The 17,279-nt window shown below is 61.2% G+C and overlaps 1 protein-coding gene across 1 annotated transcript; it reads right to left on the bottom strand.

Moving 5' to 3' along the window:
• Positions 1-7,121: 7,121 nt before the first annotated feature.
• Positions 7,122-15,633, bottom strand: ABHD17A (abhydrolase domain containing 17A, depalmitoylase). The gene is made up of 5 exons (XM_032628052.1): positions 15,512-15,633; positions 11,568-12,104; positions 10,247-10,441; positions 7,703-7,882; positions 7,122-7,600 (listed from the first exon to the last, which is right to left on the bottom strand). Exons 2-5 carry the CDS (start codon positions 11,897-11,899, stop codon positions 7,375-7,377), a joined length of 933 nt encoding a protein of 310 aa, XP_032483943.1. The 5' UTR covers positions 11,900-12,104; positions 15,512-15,633; the 3' UTR covers positions 7,122-7,374.
• Positions 15,634-17,279: the final 1,646 nt, after the last annotated feature.

Genomic DNA, 17,279 nt, shown 5'->3' with positions numbered 1-17,279 from the left:
TAGGCCCCAGCTCACCCCAGCATGTGGGGAAGAAGCAGGACAAGAAAGATGCCGGGACCCTTTGTTCGTTCCTTCCACTGATGTTTATAGGACCCGAGCAAGATCTCCCCAGTGGCTTTGCCCTCCAGGGGCTCAGAGTCTAGGGCAAGGCAGCTGGGACTCAAGACAGGGGCACACCGGATGGACACAGGCCTGACAAGTGGAAGAAGTGGGGGTAGCATCCCAGAGATGGCTCCACCTGGGGCCTGCAGTTCAAGGGGGCAGCCACGGGAAACTGGGGCAATAACTGAACGGGGCCCTTCTTTCCACAGGCAAGCGAGGGTTGGACCGTGGCAAAGCAGGGCTTAGGACTGCCGTCCCGGCTGTGCCTGGCAGATCTCACGGCCCCAGACAGACCATTTTCTCAGAACCCCAGGTGTGCACTCGCTCCCACGGATAATCAGGGTCTTGGACCTGTGGCTTTCTTCCACAGACCACTTGTGCAGGCAGGAGACCCCAGGCGGGGGACCACACTCCACCCACAGTGTTTCTGTTCACACCCCAGACACTGAGGGATGCCTGGGTGACCCCTGATGACCCCCCCTGCCCCCATGCCCACCTCTGCCTTATGTTTTGTCACCCTATCCTCACTATAGCCCTTCAGGAGTTGTCACCCCATTTCATAGATGAAGACATCAAGGCTGGGAGAGGTCTCAGAAGTGGCCTGAAGTGGCTGGCCCACGTGGAAGAGCTAGGAGGCAGCAGAGGGTTTAGGGGCCTGAGCTTCTGTCCTGGCCGGGGCACCCACACAGAGGTCAGTCCCTTCTTTCTCCAGACCTCAGTTTCCTCACCTGTAGATGGGGGCCCATCTCTAGCCTTCCCTTCTGGCACCAAGGAGTTCAGGGGGGCTCTCGCCAGACCACAAGGCCCATGGAGCCAAGCTGGGCAGAAGCAGACACAGGGAGGTGTGGAAGGGAAGGGGGCTCAGAGGGTGAGCCTCCCAGCTGCCAGTGAGGGGAAGGCATTATAAAGTGGAGCTCATTAGAAACATGGACGCCCTGGGGCCCCGACAGGTCAGAGTGGGAATCTAGGCTCGTGTACCTGCGTGTACGTCTGTGTGTCTGTATGTATAGACATTCTGGAAGGACCATAGCTTTTTTTTTTTTAAAGACAGTGAACCCTTAACTTTTTGTCTTAATAGTACTTTCTGTATAGTTCAACCTTTTTTTAAATCCATGTGGATTTATTACTTTTATTTTCTTTAAATGTCAGTAGATATCTAGGCAGTGCAATTATGGGCCATGGGCCCTTTCCTTTCATACTTTTCTGTATGAAAAGTTTTTGTTTTTCTTTTCGTTTTGGACATGCCATGCGGCTTGCAGGATCTTGGTTCCCCCAGCAGGGATCAAACCTGGGCCCCTGGCAGTGAAAGCACAGAGTCCTAACCACTGGACTGCCGGGAAAGTCCCTGAAAAGTTATCTTCTAAATAACTCCCCCGCTTTGGTGTGGGCTGGGCTGAGGACAGTAACCTGCTTGTGGGGAAACCTGGGGACCCCACCTTAGCCAGGAGGTCAAGGTCGTCTTCAGGCTGTCAGCAGTCCCCAGTGGTATATGATGAGAAGGGCACCTCACTTCTGGGTGTTCTTCCCTATACCCATAGCCCTGGTCTGATCACGAGAAAACCTCAGAAAGGCCCAGATTAGGGGACATTTTACAGAAATTCCCGACTGGTCCCCAAACTGTCAAGGTCATGAAAAACCAGGAAAGACTGCAGGAGCGTCACAGGTTTTAAGAGGGTAAGGAGACATGATGACTGAAGGCCATGTGGGCTGCCGGGTCGGACCCTGGAACAGAACAGGACGTTAGTGGGAAAACTGCGAAGACGGGGGAAAAAGGTCTGGAGCGTGCGAATGGGCAGGTACACAAGTTAGTCCTTGGTTTTCACAAGACCCTCCCACGAGGGGCGCTGGGGGAAGGCTAGACATGGCAGCTTTTCTGTAAACCCCAAACTAGTCCGAGGTGAACATTTGAAATTAAACACGAGGAGTGGATGCTAGCAGCCCACATCGGAGGCACCAGGAGTTCTACATTTTCACAGCTGTGTACAGAGCTGTCACAGCCGTAAGTGTGGTACCTTGTGACCCAGCAATTCCACTCCTGCAAAGGTACACAAAAAATATTTTTTCTTTTTTTTTTTTTTTATATTTTTTCTTTTTTAAAGCCGTGCACTGTGCAGGACCTTAGTTCCCCGACCAGGGATCGAACCCGTGCCCCCTGCATTGGGAGCGCAGAGTCTTAACCACTGGACCACCAGGGAAGCCCCCATCCCTGTTTATTTCTAACTTGTGTCAGATTACTCACCGTGGTCCTAGGGGTTGGTCACACGTAGGAGGTGCAGAAGGCCCCAGCCCAGGCCTAGCCGGGCAGTAGGCATGTGGCTATCTTCCCCCACAGGAGGTGCCAGGTCCCTGCTCCCAGCTGCTGGGGAGAGACCCAGCCCACCCGCCCACCCCCGCAACCCGTCCCTTCTCTAGGAGCTGGAGGGGGCGGGTATGGCCTGAGCCCCGTGAATTCCCTCCCCAGGGCCCCTGCTCATCCTCCATTCCTTGCTGGCCTGGGACCAACCCCTGGAAAGCAGGGGCTTCCGGAGGAAAGTTTCAGATGGCCAGCTGCAGTGGGGGCCACCCGTGGGCCTGGTCTCCTCGTGCCCTGCTGGGGGAGACGACAAGCCCTCTTCAAGGCCCTCTCCTGTAACGTGGGTTGCGCGGCGCTCTGCTGGGCTTCAGAGAGCACCTGGCTCGGCTCCTCCCAGCGATGACCGAGACCACAGCCAGGCCCATCCCTTCCACCTCCCCTGGACGTGCTGTGGACACACACGGGGCTCTGACCTGTGCCCCCTGGCCCTGGGGTCTGGCTGCACAGAGCTCACTGTCCAGCAGGGGCACACCTGTGTCCCAAGACCACTTGAGCACCAGAGAGCCCAGGCCTGAGTCCTTTCAGGGTCCCAGGCCTTCTTCTCTGGGCGCTTGGCCAGAGCCATCTCCCCTGAAGTTGGGACAGTGGGGATGGTGACCCCAGTAGCCCAGGGTTGTCGTCGTGAAGATCCACTGCACACGGCAGGAGCTTTGAAACTTAAGGGGGACGTTGATGCTGGGCTGGCACTCCCACCTGACGGAATCGCACAATTAACACGTTGGCCCTGCACCCTGACCGTGAAGCATACAGACAAGTGCCTGCCCTGGGGGAGCGCCCAGGCCCTGGGTCGGGGTGCTGGGGGCCCTGAGGGGTGGCACCCACCGCGAGGCCCCATCTCAGATCTGGGCCCTGGGGGGACCACAGCTCCTCACATAACCTTAGTCACTACGCATCAGGGAGGACACTGAACTCCCCACCCTCTTCTGGGACCCCTGGGGCCCCCCAGTTAACACGAAGACGGCAGAACCAGAGGGGTGGGTCCCACCAGTTCAGCCTGATGGGTGGGCAGTGAAGCAGGGTCGCCAGAGCAAGGAAGGGAGGATGGACGGAGGGCCCTCGAGGGCTGGGCCCCGCAGGAAGTCCAGTCGGGGCTCCTGAGGGCGAGGGGCATGCGCACAACCCGGACCCCACCCTCGGGGAGGGGCCTGTGCCTGGCTGAAGCAGCCCCACCCCCTGGGCGGGCTGTGTCCCCCGGGGTCTCTGGGTGCCAGGCGTGCCTAGGCCGCGGAACAGAGAGCCTGGACCCTGGTTCCGGGACCCAGGGGCCAGGTGTCAGGTGAGGTGCGCCAGGCCAGGTGTCGAGCGGAGGACGCGAGGCTCTGGGGAGCCGGGGGGCGCCTGCTGAGCAGCGCAAGAACGCTGCCCGGTGTGAACACGTGTGTCCTGGGAAATTCACAAAATGGAGAACCGAAAGTTGGCCCTTGTCCCAGGCGGCCTGGCTCATGGGCCGTACCAAGTGGAAAGGAAGGGGGGGGTGCATCCCGGAAGGTACCACTCCCCCATCACAGCCCCTGCGGTTCAGAGGCTGAGCCCCTCAGAGGCACGCCCCGTGGGAGAGGCGAGTCCCCCGCAGAAGGGCAGAGCCCGCCGGCCAGGCCAGCCTGAGGAGCCCCTGGCCTTAGCTTATCCCTTCCTTGCAATGGGCAGGCACCGGCGAGTAAAGCACTGTGCTGACCTCAAGCAAGGTCAGCACCTCGCACTGTGACTGTACATGGGGGCCAGGGGGGAGGCCCCAAAGGCTTAAGTTTTCAGAATCCTATCTGTCAGAACTAGCATTACAGGGAACATGTTCAAGCCATCAGTTATTTATTATGACAGAACTTTTCTTTATTTTCACAAGGGGAGTTGGGGCCTCCAGACAGTAAAGAAGTCAGCAGGGTTCAGGATGACTGGGGTGATAAGGTCTAGAAACAGAGCCCCGGACATGGAGAGCCCCTCGTGCGTGCGGTAAAGGCGGTGCTTCAGTCGGGGAAAGAATGGCTTTATCGGGAAATGGCTTTGGGGTCGAACGATTTGGGAAAAAGCAGTTTGGGTTCCTACCTTACTCCTTCTCAGAAGTCCTTTCTAGAGTTAGACCAAAAATTTAAATACATATTTAAAAAACAAACCATTATATTTACATAAGAAAACATCAAACGTTTTACAATCGTGGAGTAGGGAAGATATCTCTGAGCACTATACAAAATGCAGAAGCCATATTGATAAGGTAATGACTGATAACGATTTTAAGTGCCTGGCAAAACTAAATAAATAAAATTAACAAACGAAAAAAAAAACCCAAAGAAACCCACACACAATCCAAGTCAAACACCAATGACAAGTTGGAAAAAATATATATCTTTTTTAAGACAGTGGGCTAATTTTCTTTATCTGTAAAGTATTCCTATAAAACAGTAACACCAAGAACCCAACAGAACCCAACCCGAGAACCCAATAGTAACATCAAGAACTCAATGGACAAAGAATGTGAAATACAAATGGCTTTTTAAGTATATACATGTTTATAATAGACTTCCAGTTTCAAAATGATTATATTAGTGGTAGAAATGATCAACATAAAAACAAATCTGATAGAAGCACTGAGATGTTTGATTATACTTCTAGGAAACACAAATGAAGCTACAATGAAATACTATTTTAAGGGCTCACATACCCATTTAGAGTTCTATGGAAAGCCCTTGGATCTAGTCCTTCTGTATTAAGGAATTCAGCCTCCAGAAGTACTCGTATTTGGGTAGAAAGATATTTGTACGAGGATACTGGATCTAGCATTGCCTGCTACAGAAGACTGGAAAAAACCTACATCTCAACCAACAAGAAACAGGATGAATAAATTATAGTGCTAATAAACTGTGGCGTGGCCACCAGGAGGACTGGATCCAATCTATCTATGTAGGGGAAACTCAACACTCTCCAAGGCACGCTGAGTAAGAGGATCACACTTTTGTATAAACTCATTAGGTACACATGCATTTTCTTTGTTGACACGTTAAGAAACTGCTTCCTCTCTGCCCCAGTGGAGGGGAGCACTTGAGGTCAGGGGTGGGAAGAACACTGAGTTTTCACCCAACACTCTTCTATACTCTGAATTACTGTGTGTCTGAAAACATTTTTGTTCAATCGTGACCCGTCGCTTTGGACTTGCTGCACTGCGGAGCCCCGGCACTCAGGGAACTTACATTCTGATGGGGTGAAAAAACGGCGGGCTCTTGTGACACGGGCAACAGTGGGGTCAGTGGGAGCACAGGGCTGGGGGGCGGCTTCGGGGAAGAAATACTGCAGCGGGAGGCTGAGGAGCCGGACGTGCTGAGGGGGATCGGCGAAGGCCGGGCCGTAGTGGCGGCACGTCGGTCACGAGGACCCGTCCGTGCAAAGGCCCCGCGGCGGAAAGGATCCGATGCTCTCTGCTCCCGAGAGAACGCACCCCACGTTCAGTTTTGCTCCCAGACGTCCTGGATTATCAAACACGAGCCTAGCCTCCCAGCGGGAGGGCCCGTGGGGCTCGGGAGGGTCAAGGCCGGGCACCGTCCTGGGTCAGGGACGGCGTGCCCGGGGCCACTCCCGGCTCTTCCAGCGTCCCAGGCCCGAGGGCCAGCTGTGAGCCACAGAGAGCGCTGACACACACCCGCCGCCGTCGGCCGGCCCGCTGGGCGCGCCCCCACGACCGGGACGGCGGCAAGGGCAGGGCCGGCCAGCCGGAGCCCGAGCCGCTGCCACTTACCGCGCAGGCCGCGGTCTCCTCGCGCTCCGCCACCCACCGCCTCCGCCGTGCGCGCGCCACCCCACTTCCGCTTTCGCCCGGCCGCGCCCCTTGCCGTCTTCCCCGCCCCCAGGCCGAAGCACCGCCCGCTCTTAAAGGGGCCGCGGACCCCGAGGGGCCGAGGCGGAAGCATCGCCGGCTCCCGGCCTCGCCACTGCCTAGTGTCGCCACACACGCCGAGACGCCGCCCGACCTCGAGGTGGATGACAGGCCTCTGAGGCCTTACCCACTCTAGAGTGCCGCCCTTGGAGGTCGCAGGGGGTACTCCGGAGGCCGTTGATGAGCCAGGCGTCTGGCCAGGGTCCAGGGTGACGCGGACCGACCCTGTCTTCAAGGGCACCCCGGGCGGAGGATACAGCTCAGACCAAGGTCCGAAGGCGTGTTGCGGGGTGCTCATGGTGACCTCATTCCTGGGGAGGCCCCACGCGGCCTCGGACCTGCCACTGCCCTCCACTGGACCCAAGCGTCCCCGTTTGCAAGACTCTTTTAGCTCTCTGGGCAGCGGGAGCCGAGGACGGGTGGGGTGGGATGGGAAGAGCAGCCCTGCGATGTCTACCACACGGGCACGGAAGGGTTGTCTGCCTCTCTGGGGGCCCGGAGCAGGCCCAGCCTAAATCGGCGGCGGCCACTTCCACCCCCAGGGTTGTCTCGGAGACAGGAAGCCCACCACCCTCCCCAGGCGCGCCGAGCACGCAGCGTCCTGGGTTCGAATGCTGCTGCCCCTCCGTCACCACCCAGGCAAGCTGCAGCCCCAAGGACTCGAACTGGACCCCTCTTCTGTAGGGAGTGACCTGACATCCGCAGTTGTGAACTTTCCTTGGGGGGTTGGGGACAAAGCCCGGCCCCCTCTTCGTGCTTGCTGAGCCCCAGGAAGAGCACGCATGAGCCAAGAAAGGGAGAGGAACCTTAAAATTTTAAATCTTTAATTTCTGTTCTCACGTTTTTCCTTCGTTTTGCTTCCAAAAGGAAAGGAGAGCATAGCTCCGTCGCCTGTACATTGTCCACGGCCCAGGGGCCGGGTCAGGTCCCGACCCCTACCGGCCAGCTGCTTAGAGGACGTGGGGCGCCCGGGGGTTCACATGCAGCCCCCGGGGCCGGGGCCGGGGCCGGGCGCCGCCTTATTGCTGAGGTCCCGGCGCGGCTCGGGCCTGCTGCTAGGCTAGGCGCGCTGGCTGGGCAGCTCCTGGGAGATGAAGCGGCGCAGGCGCTCCAGGTACTGGCTGTAGAGCTCGATGTCGTTGTGCCCGGCGCCCTCCACCCACAGAGGCTCCACGGCCTTGGGACAGCGCTCGTAGAGCGCCAGCCCGTGCGAGAAGTCGATCACTTCGTCCTCCGTGCCGTGGATGATAAGCACCGGCGACGTGATCTTGGACACCTTCTCGATGCTGCGGGTCGGGGCACATTAGGCCTCCACTCCCCAACCCCGCCGCGGCCCCGCCCCCTGGGTCCCCACCCCCGCCCGCGGCCCCGCCCCCGTCCACGCTCACTTGGGGAACGCGTCAAAGCAGTAGGTCTTCTTGGTGTCGGGGAAGGCGACGCGCATGCCCGAGGTGAGCGGGGAGTGCAGCACCACCGCGGCGCACTCGTAGCGCGAGGCCAGGTCCACGGTGGGCACCGTGCCGATGCTCTGCCCGTACAGGACGATGCTGTCTGGGCTGATGCCGTACCTGGCGGCGGTGGGGGCAGATCAGCCGCGACGCAACACGCACACCCCTCCCACTGCCTGCCCTCCTAGTGCAGTCCCCCGTTGTTCTCCGCTTAGGCTCCCGGCAATAGGGTGGCACCCAGGCACCCTCCCCTGCTTCCCAGCCCCGAGGCGGTCCGCTCAGCAGGGGAGGCAGGACCCACAGGTGTGAGGGGAGCTGGCTGCCCGCAGCCCCAAGCCCCCAGCTCTACCCTCAGTTTCGACAGCATCTACTTGGTCACATCTGGGCAGTGCACCTGTGCGGGCTGTACCTGCGCTGTGTGGTTCCTCGGGGCAGATCCCTGGGGCCTCTCCTGCTCCTCCTGGTCACCAGGCCACCCCCACCCCTACACACACTCGACCAGGGCCACATGCAGAACCTGCTTGGGGGCCTCCTGTCCTTGCTGTTCGGAATTCGACAGCCTTTCCAGGTCGCACGGCAAGGGGGTGTGTCTTCCTCCCAGCACCCTTCACCCTCACCCACCCCCTTGGCCTCGGGGAATGGAGGCAGCCTCGTCCTCTCTCATCTCAGCCAGTTTGCGGCCCCTCAGCTGCTTAGTACAACATGGGTGAGCAGGCATAGCGGCTCCTGAGGGGAGGAGGTGGGTGGCCATCACCTCCCTCCCTGGGCACCTTTCCTACACAGTGGCCAGGTCCTGACCCCCCACCCACACACCCCCTCCACACGGGCCTCTCCCAGCGCCATCCCAGCACAGTCCTCTCCTGACCCCACAAGGACCCACTCACCACCCTCCCACTGCAGGGGGCCTCCATGGCCTTCCTCCCCACACCCACATCCTGATCTCAAAGAGGGTGCCCCTTCTCCAAGTGGCCAGGGAAGGTCTTCGTCTCACCTGGGCAACCCACCTGGGCACCCAGGCGCCATCCGCCCCCGTCCCTGTCCTCTGGCCCCAACCCCCAGGCCTCGGGGATGCCATCTGGCCTTGTGCCTACCACCCTGCAAGCTCCTCCCCGACCTGCTCCCTGGTTCACCATGAGTACTGCTGTGCTGAGCACCAGGCTCGTCCTATCACCCAGCTCCAGGCAGGGACCCCCAGCTGCCACCTGGCTGTCTCCACCTGGACAAACATGACAGGTGCCGGATGACACAGCTCTTCTTTCCAGGCCTGCCCCACCCCAGGCCACCACTTGGGCCCCAGCCTCCCACCCTCCTGCTGATTCTCAGCTGTTGGGTCTGAGGGACCAGGTCTCTGGAGGTCAAGGCTGGCAGCAGGACAGATGGATGGATGACAGAGCTCAGACCCCTGACCCTTCGGCGGGATATGATTCTGCCAGCGACCCCCAGCCAGTGGGGACAGGCTGCGGCAGCCGAGTGTGGACACACACCTGCACCACGCCACCCAGCACGGGTCCCCAGTGCCAGGGTGGTGCCAGGGGACCATGCTCCCAGGGCCTGCATCAGGGACTGCCTGGTGCATCACTCCAGCAACCAGGGCCCCGCCTCCCCATGGCAGGCTGGCTGTGGTCCCTGAAGGAGCTGGTTGCGCCAATCGGCCAGGCAGGGCCAAGATGGGGTGGCCCTGGGCAGGCAGAGGGCACCACCTTCGGGAGGGTGGGGTTGGGTGGGTCTCCCTCTAGAGCAGCACAGGGCGCCGGGCCATCTCTGCACAGAGACTGAGCTATTGTGCTTCAGTGAGCGAGCACGGGGTGGAAGGGGGCTGCCAGGACCTGGATGACCGGGGCAGTGGGGTCTGGGGACGGAGGTGTAGACCAGACAGCGGGGGCCCTGTCTGAGTCAAGCAAGCAGCTGTGTGCTGGGCACAATGCCTGCGGAGGACCCAGCCTCCAGGAGCTGACCTCCCTCCAGCCACCAGGACTGTGCTGGGTACGAAGCTGCCCGACAGAACCTTCCAGGCCCAGAGGAGACCCTCCTCAGGATGAGGCCAAGCTCCACGACCAGAACCCTGATGCAGAGGCCCGGCCCCTCCCCGCGCCCCAAGTGCTCCCTCAGCCTCGGGGCTCCCAGAGTCCTTTCACACCGCCCTCACACGCCACCTCTTGGGCTCAGGAGGGGCCTCGTCCTCTGCCTGCCCACTCCCTCCAGGCGGAACCTCCATTCCCATGGGGACAGTCCCAGGCCAGCGGCTCCCAGGAGGGCCCCCCCCCCAGGGAGGCTGGAGGACCGCCCTCCCCCTGCACACCAAGCATGCCTGTCACCCTGCAGGGGGAACAGGGGTCGGGCCTCTTCCTGTGGCCCAGTGTGGCCGCAGACCAGCTCCCTCTCCCGCGGGGCTACCCACCTGGGCTTCCTCCCACCTGGTCTCACCAGGTCCAGCCACCTGTGAGGAGACACGTCCGCCAGCCCCTCCCCGCCGCGTGAGCTCACCTGGTGCGCAGGGCCTGCCAGGCAGCATCGATGTCGGCGTAGAGGTTCTTCTCGGAGGGCTTGCCCGAGCTCACGCCGTAGCCCGAGTAGTCGTAGGAGAAGATGTTGCAGTTGAGGCGCGTGCCCAGCCCGATGTAGAAGCTGCTCATCTGGCCCAGGTCCACTGCGTTGCCGTGCGAGAAGAGGACCGTGTACCTTGGGGTTGGCAGTGGGGAAGCACAGGTCAGACGGCGAAGGGCGGAGGGGGCAGGAGCCCTGCCGAGGGGAACAGTGCCTGGCTCTGCCTGGCGTGACTTAGGCCATGACACACAGTGGAGCCTCGGGCTTCCGCTCATCAAAGGGGGCCACTGGGCCCACCGGTCACCTTCTTGGCACAGGTGGACCCCCAGCGTGAGCCCAGGAAGCCGCAGTGACCATCACATTGACGCCCTGAGCAGCAGCCACCTCTCCCTTGGAATTGTTCCTGTTGGAGGGACTCTGACGGCCCGAGGATGGGAGGCACGTCTGCCTACTGCTCGGAACCATCCTGGAGGATGAGACGCGGCCCTCCGACCACAGGCGAAGAGAGCCAAGCCCCGTTCACCGCGGTGCAGCTCTTCCCGCTCCTCCAGGGAATGACCCGGGCCGCCACCTCTGCCCTGTGCCCCATGGCGGCCCTGCCAGGCAGTCATGCCGAGGGCAGGTGACCAGGCTGGATCCCGGCTGACAGCCTTGCAGAGCCTTCTTCCTCCAGCCCCGCTGTGGCCCTAGCCCAGCCCAGCTGAAAGGTAAAAGCTTGCCCTTTGGACCCAGCCTGCTCTGAGGCGGAAGCAGCTGGAAGGTCCCCCTCTGCACCACTGTAGGGCTCCGGCAGTCAGACCTGGCCCAAGCCCCCAGCCAGGCCTCAGGGGCCACCGGCCCAAAGCGGGTGCCAGGCCTCACCAGGCACCCAGGGCCCAGGAGACCAGCCCTGGGCAGGTGAACACCGAGACCCGGAAGCATACGGCTCCACATCGAGCAGGTGACGTGACGCAGCCACTCAGAGCCACCCCCGAGCCTCAGGGTTCTTGTCCACAAGACAGGGTGCCGAGAGGGCCCCCAGAGGGCTGCAAGTGGAAGGGCCCCCGGCAGTTCCTCGGTGGCCATGGGCAGATCTCATCTGCTGCCCCTCTGGCAAGAAGAATCCCCGGGGCACCCGCACCTCCAGATGGGCTTTCGCCAGTCTCTGGCCCTCCAGGGGCCACCAGTGGCCGAAACGAGAGCCCTGAGGATGGAGCACATCCTGGGCTCCCACCCCCCACCCGGTCCCTCTACCCCGGGGGGTCGAGTCCATGTGGCTCACCTGGCGCCGGGCACACAGCGCACATACATGCAGGAGATGCGGTTGCCCCGGCTGCTCTTGGTCAGGAAGACCTCGATGGTGTCCAGCTCACGCTGGCTGTACTGGAAGTCGGCGCGATCCATCAGGTGGAGCTTCCAGCGCCTGGGGGTGCCGGCCGAGGCCCGCAGGGTCCCCGAAGGGGCGGCCCCGGCCCCACCAGGCCCGGGCTCAGGCTCAGGCACCAGCGAGTAGGTGGGCTCTGGAGGCAGGAAGGCGAGCTTGGCGGCGATGCGGCCGGGGCAGGGCGGGCAGCAGAAGAGGCAGCAGAGCTCAGTCACCGACAGGCCGTTCATGGCGGGCGCCGGGCCCCGGGGCGGGCCTCGCCCGGCAGGGGAGGGATGGGGGTGCTCGGAGACACGGGCAGGGGGCAGGGCGACCCCCGGCCACCGCCCCAGACGAGAGCCCCGTTAGGAGGCTGCAGCCCAGCCCCATCGTGGTCCAAGCTGAGCCCTTGGGAGCCTCGCAGCCTCGTGTGTCCATGTCGCACAGAGGGAAACCCTGCAGGGGGACAGCAAGATGTGGAGTTCCCCCGGGGCTCCCAAGTGACCTTGGTGGGACCTAAACCTGACCAGGACCCCGCCTGCCACCACCCTTCCTCCGCTGGCAGACACCAACTCTTGCCGTTTAAGCCCATTCATCAACCCAGCCTCGGCCTGCAGGCTGTGCGGGGAGATCAGAGCCCTGGCCCACCCAGCTCTCCTGCGCACAGCTCCTGCTCCAGGCCCTGGGAAACGTCACCCCAGCCCACCCCCGCCCCATGCCTCTGTCCACACGGCTGGCCCAGACTCTGCCCTGGGGCCCATCCCCATCTGCCACCCCCAGGTGCCACAGCTCAGCCAGGCGAGGACCGACTGCTGACCACAGGGACCCAGGAGCACGCTCCCAGCTCCCAGGGCCTGCGAAGTCCGGAGACAGGAGCCCAGGCAGAGGAAATACAACAAACAAAGGCTCTGGAAACAAAAGCAGGATACATCTCGAGGCTGGGAAGGCCTACTGGGCTGAGACAATGGCTCTCTCCACTGCTTGGGGCCAGGCCCAGGGGTCAGCCTGCTGCAGGGGGGAGGCAGGGCAGGGTCATGGGAGCCTGGGGTTCCTTCCCCAGCTCTGTCAGCTTAGGTGTCTGTGGCCTTGGGCAAGTCGCTCAGCCTCCCTGGGCCTCAGTTTCCTCATCTATCAATCAGACACCACTCAGGTCACAGAGACAGTGAATAAGATGAGGAGAAAGTGGCGGAATGGGCCACGCTCAGAGAAGAAACGCAGAATGTCCTGTGAAACGTGGCCTTGAACAGACTACAGCGAAATTGCTAAAGCAACTACAATCGTCCATGGAGCTGCCAACAGGGAGACTGGAAGAAAATACAGAGGTTTGAAAACACGGAGTACTCACTTACTACATTTTCCCTACAGCCTGGAGTGAGGGAGGGACACACGCTCACAACTCAAGTGTCAGCAGCAGAGCACCTGAGCCCGTTCTGTTTCGGGGCCACAGCATTTGTAAACCACTGGGCCAGGGACACGCGGATGCACAGCAGGCCGGCGCAGTCTGAGGCCCAGAAATACACCTGCTCCCTCCAGACCTGTGATCTGAGACCGGGGGCTGCAGAGAGCCGCATTGCAGTCACTCGGATGGGGGCACACGGAGGGGTGTGGGAGAGGGTGGCTAAAGCCAAGGCGGGGACACGGACCACCTCCAGGAGTCCCCAGACTCCCAGGTGGGATGCTCGCTTTACAAGTCCATCACACTGTCCTCAGACGAAGGCAAGTTTGCCCCCCGGGGACACTTGCCAAGGTCTGGAGACATCTTTGGCTGTCATGACTTGGGGGCGAGGGGGTTACTAATGGCACTGAGTGGGCGGGGCCAGGGGTGCTGCTCAACACCCCACAGTGCCCAGGACACCCTCCCTCCCCCTCCAGAGTGTCAACCAAACCGATGTTGCTCAAACACATTCTCAAAGAGGCCCAGGCCCCAACAGATGACACTGCCCTGGTGCTTTTGGTGACTTGGCGGGTCTGGAGTTTGGGTGGCACAGGGAAGGCTTGTTTTGAGAGAAAGGTCTGGCTGAGAGCTGGTGGGCAGGTAGGAGGCCTCTGGTGACCCGAGAATGAACAGGTATACTAAGGTGGACAAGGTCCCACTGACCAAGCCAGAAACCGGGGTGCCATCCTTGACACCTCCCTGCACCCTCAGATCCGCCCGTCACAGGGCCTGCTGACTCTGCCTGGGGCATGCACAGTCTCCTTCCTCGCCGGTCCCCACCCCCACCCCCGGCTGGGCCACCATCACCCACTCTGGGCCATTCTCACCCCAGTTGCCAAAAGATCTTTTCACAACACAAATCTGATCATTCTACCTCCCTTTTGGGGTGCCCCAGTAGCCCCACTATTTTCAGGATAGAGATCAAAGCCTTCACCACGATCTGCCAGGTTGGCACCAGGCGTGGGGCCGACCTCTCCAGCCTCACGCATCTTGTACCTCACTCTCCCCTGATGAGCCCCACTGCCTTCTCCTGACTCAGAGCCGAAGCCCCAGCAGTTCCCCTAATCTCACCAGAGAGCCCGTGACCCTTGTCCCACCCACCCTTCACATCTCCCTTCCCGCACCCTTCCAAACAGGGTCGGCCCCCCCCGCACACTCTCATGGCTCAGATCTGTCTCTGCAGCTTGTAGTTGCATGTTCAACCATACCCCTCAAACCAAAGAGAAACTCCATGAGGGCAAGACTACTACCTGTTCTTGCTCAGTAAACACTGACTGAACGAATGGACAAAGTACCAGGGGCAAAAGGGAAAGGGGGATGCTACAGTCTGCCAGGTCTGACATCTGACAGGGAGGGGGGAAGGTCTCTTCTCAAGCCACGCAGACCTGAGACCTCCCGCTGTCTTTTATGGATGTCACTGAATGTGACCTGAGAGCCTGGCCTCGGACTGGACAGAGCACATCCAGATGCCTCACTCACTGGGCAGGCATCCCTGGCACCAAGAGCCCAGCGATTTCACCCACAAGCACATAATCGGACACCCCGCTGCCGGGCCCGGTGCAGGCTGGCAGTGTCATGAGGACCAACATGGAACCAGGCAATTACAATACTCCAGGACGACCTAAATACGGACGACTATGACCGCACCTCATTCAGCCAGTCAGCCTGAAAGGCACAGGCAAAGTGCCGGGTGCCGGGAGGGGAGAAAACAGGCAAAACCCAGAAGTGACAGCGGGTTCCAGGAACTGCGGGTCCCAGGCTAGAGGGACACTGGGAGGAAGAGGAGAGCAGAGGGATCCTGGAGAGAGCCAGAGCTGGGTCGGGCCGCGCCTGTAAGCCCTGCTGCAGTTTGGACTTCATCCTGGGGGAAAAGGAGGAGCCCTGGAGGAGTCCCGGGCTGGGAATGGAGCCCGTGGGTTAGAAGCTGTGGATATGCCCTAGCTGTAGCCTGGAGATGGGACTGGAGCAAAGGCTGGGAAGCCTGTCCAGGTGTCCCAGCCCGCCAGAGGACGCCCGCGAAAGGGCAGAGGTGTCTTGGAGACGTTTAGGAAGCAGGGCTCCGGCTGCTTCGGCGGGTCCGGGGGTCAGGCTGGGGCACTGGTTCGGGGACGGGGATAGAGTATGCGGCTCGGACAGCGCATTCCCCGAAGGCGGGGCCGCGTACCCGGAAAGGTGGGAACACACCCCAAGTCGGAGGGCTGAATGGACTGCGGACGGGGCTATGCCGGCGTCTGAGACGCCGTCCCGCGGTGTCTGGCCCTGATCCTGGGGTCCTCCGGCTGCGACCTCGGCCGCCCCGGGAGTGCGGGGTCTCGGGGGCGTCCGGCCGGACTGCCCCGGCCTCGCGGCCCGGCCCGGCTCTCCAGACGGCCGCGAGAAGCACTGAGACCGCTCCGCGCAGCCACGCCAGCCCCTGCAGGACACTCACCGCCGCGGCCCGCGCCCCCCGGCCCCGGGGCCGCGCTCCATGGCTCCCGGCCGCCCGCCCGTGCGTCCGTCGATCCCCCGGGGCCCCGGCCCGGTCTCCTGCGCCGCCACCGCCGCCGCTCCCCCGCTGGCGGAAGTGAACCTCACTCCCACCGCCTCCCCGGAAGTGACGCGCAGGTGTGCGCGAGGGCCGGAGGGGCCGGGGGCCAGGCGCCGGGCGCCGGGCGCCGGGCGCTGGGCGCTGGGCAGGGTTTGGGGGTGGAGCTGGCTCCCTGGAGGGGCGGGACCACGTCGTGGTGGGCGGGGCAAGAGTGGGTGGGCGGGCCCGGGCTTTGGGTTCCCCTTAGGTTTCAGGCAGTGGAGACTCAAAACCATTCATTCATTCGATCCTTCACTCATTCCAGCGCCAGGACTCGGGTGAGGCAAGTGAGGCACTCTCCTAGAAAATAAGCTTACAGCGTGCCAAAAAACTCAGTAGTCAACATAAAAAAATATATTTTAATGCACTACTAAAAACCCCACAAAGTTTTGTTGGAACGAGGCCCCTGACTGGGGTAAGGCAAGTGATCCTGCCTTTATTTTGTTCATCATGGGTTCTTTTGCCTTGGTTTTGGCTTTTTTACTAGTGCAATTAAAATATTATGGATCGGGGACTTCCCTGGGGGTCCAGTAGGTCCAGTGGGTAAGACTCTGCACTTCCACTGCAGCGGGCACGGGTTCCATGCCTGGTCAGGGAACTAAGATCCTGCATGCCGCGCGGGGCAGCCAAATAAATAAATAATATAGTAAAATATTATGGATCGCGAGCCCCTCCCACTCAGCTCACCCCGCGGGCAGGGAGGCGGATGGTTACCGAGCTGAAGGTAGGGGAGATGAAAAAGGATGTCAGTTGAAAGCAAAGTGGCGGTGTGGCTGAAGGTGACCAGGGAATCTCTTAGAGGGTATTCAGGGCAGGCCTTCCTGAGGAGTGACAGGGACAGGGGCAGGAAGGCTGCAGAGGCCAACAGGGCCCAGCCTGAGTCAGGGAGATGAGTTAGTGGGACAGCCTCGTCATCCCAGGCCTCCGCCCTTTGCGTGTTCCTTTCCCTGGGCCGGCCAGCCTACTCCAGCTCAAAATCCGCCCCACCAGCTGCAGGCAACCCCAGGCCCCTCTCCTCCCTAGGGAAGCCTAACCTTCAGCTTCATTTGCAGAGATAAGCCTCCCTGGCCAGCCCTCCCCCAGGGCCCCATTCCCGGAGAGGCTTAGGCTCAGGAGAGGACACTGTCCAGAGGTAGTTTCCAGCCGGTTTCCTCTGGCCCCCAGCCCCGGGATCAGCTGCCACCTTCCACAGCCATGTGCCAGGGGGCTGTTGAGGGGTGCCCCGGAGTCCTCCTGCCTTGGCTGCCCCCCTCAGGGCTCCTGGCATCAGCTGTTCTCCTGAGGTCCAAAGGTCACACCTGGGCCAGGCTCCTTCCAGTTTCCTTGTGCCAGAACAGGAAGAGGCCTGTCCGCAGCTTCCTTCCCCTGCCCATCTTCCCCTCCAGGCCGTCTTCCCCTGGGCTAGAAAGGGCCAGAGCAGTGGCGCCTCCAGAAAGCCCAGCTCAACCAGGACTGAAATGCCCCAAGAGGAACACTTCTGAAGGGGGTGGCCAGGATGTGGGGATAGGCTTAGTCCCCACCCAAATGTGGCCTGACCCGCTCCCACGGAGTTCCCCCATCAACCAGAGAACACTCTGAAAGGATGAAGGCGCTGCTGTGAATGCGCCAAGGTCTCAGAAGGTCAGTCACC

Source organism: Phocoena sinus, chromosome 3, assembly GCF_008692025.1.
Source record: "Phocoena sinus isolate mPhoSin1 chromosome 3, mPhoSin1.pri, whole genome shotgun sequence".
NCBI lineage: Eukaryota > Metazoa > Chordata > Mammalia > Artiodactyla > Phocoenidae > Phocoena > Phocoena sinus.
Note: the sequence above shows the minus strand (reverse complement) of the source record. Positions and strands in the feature narration are given on the sequence as shown.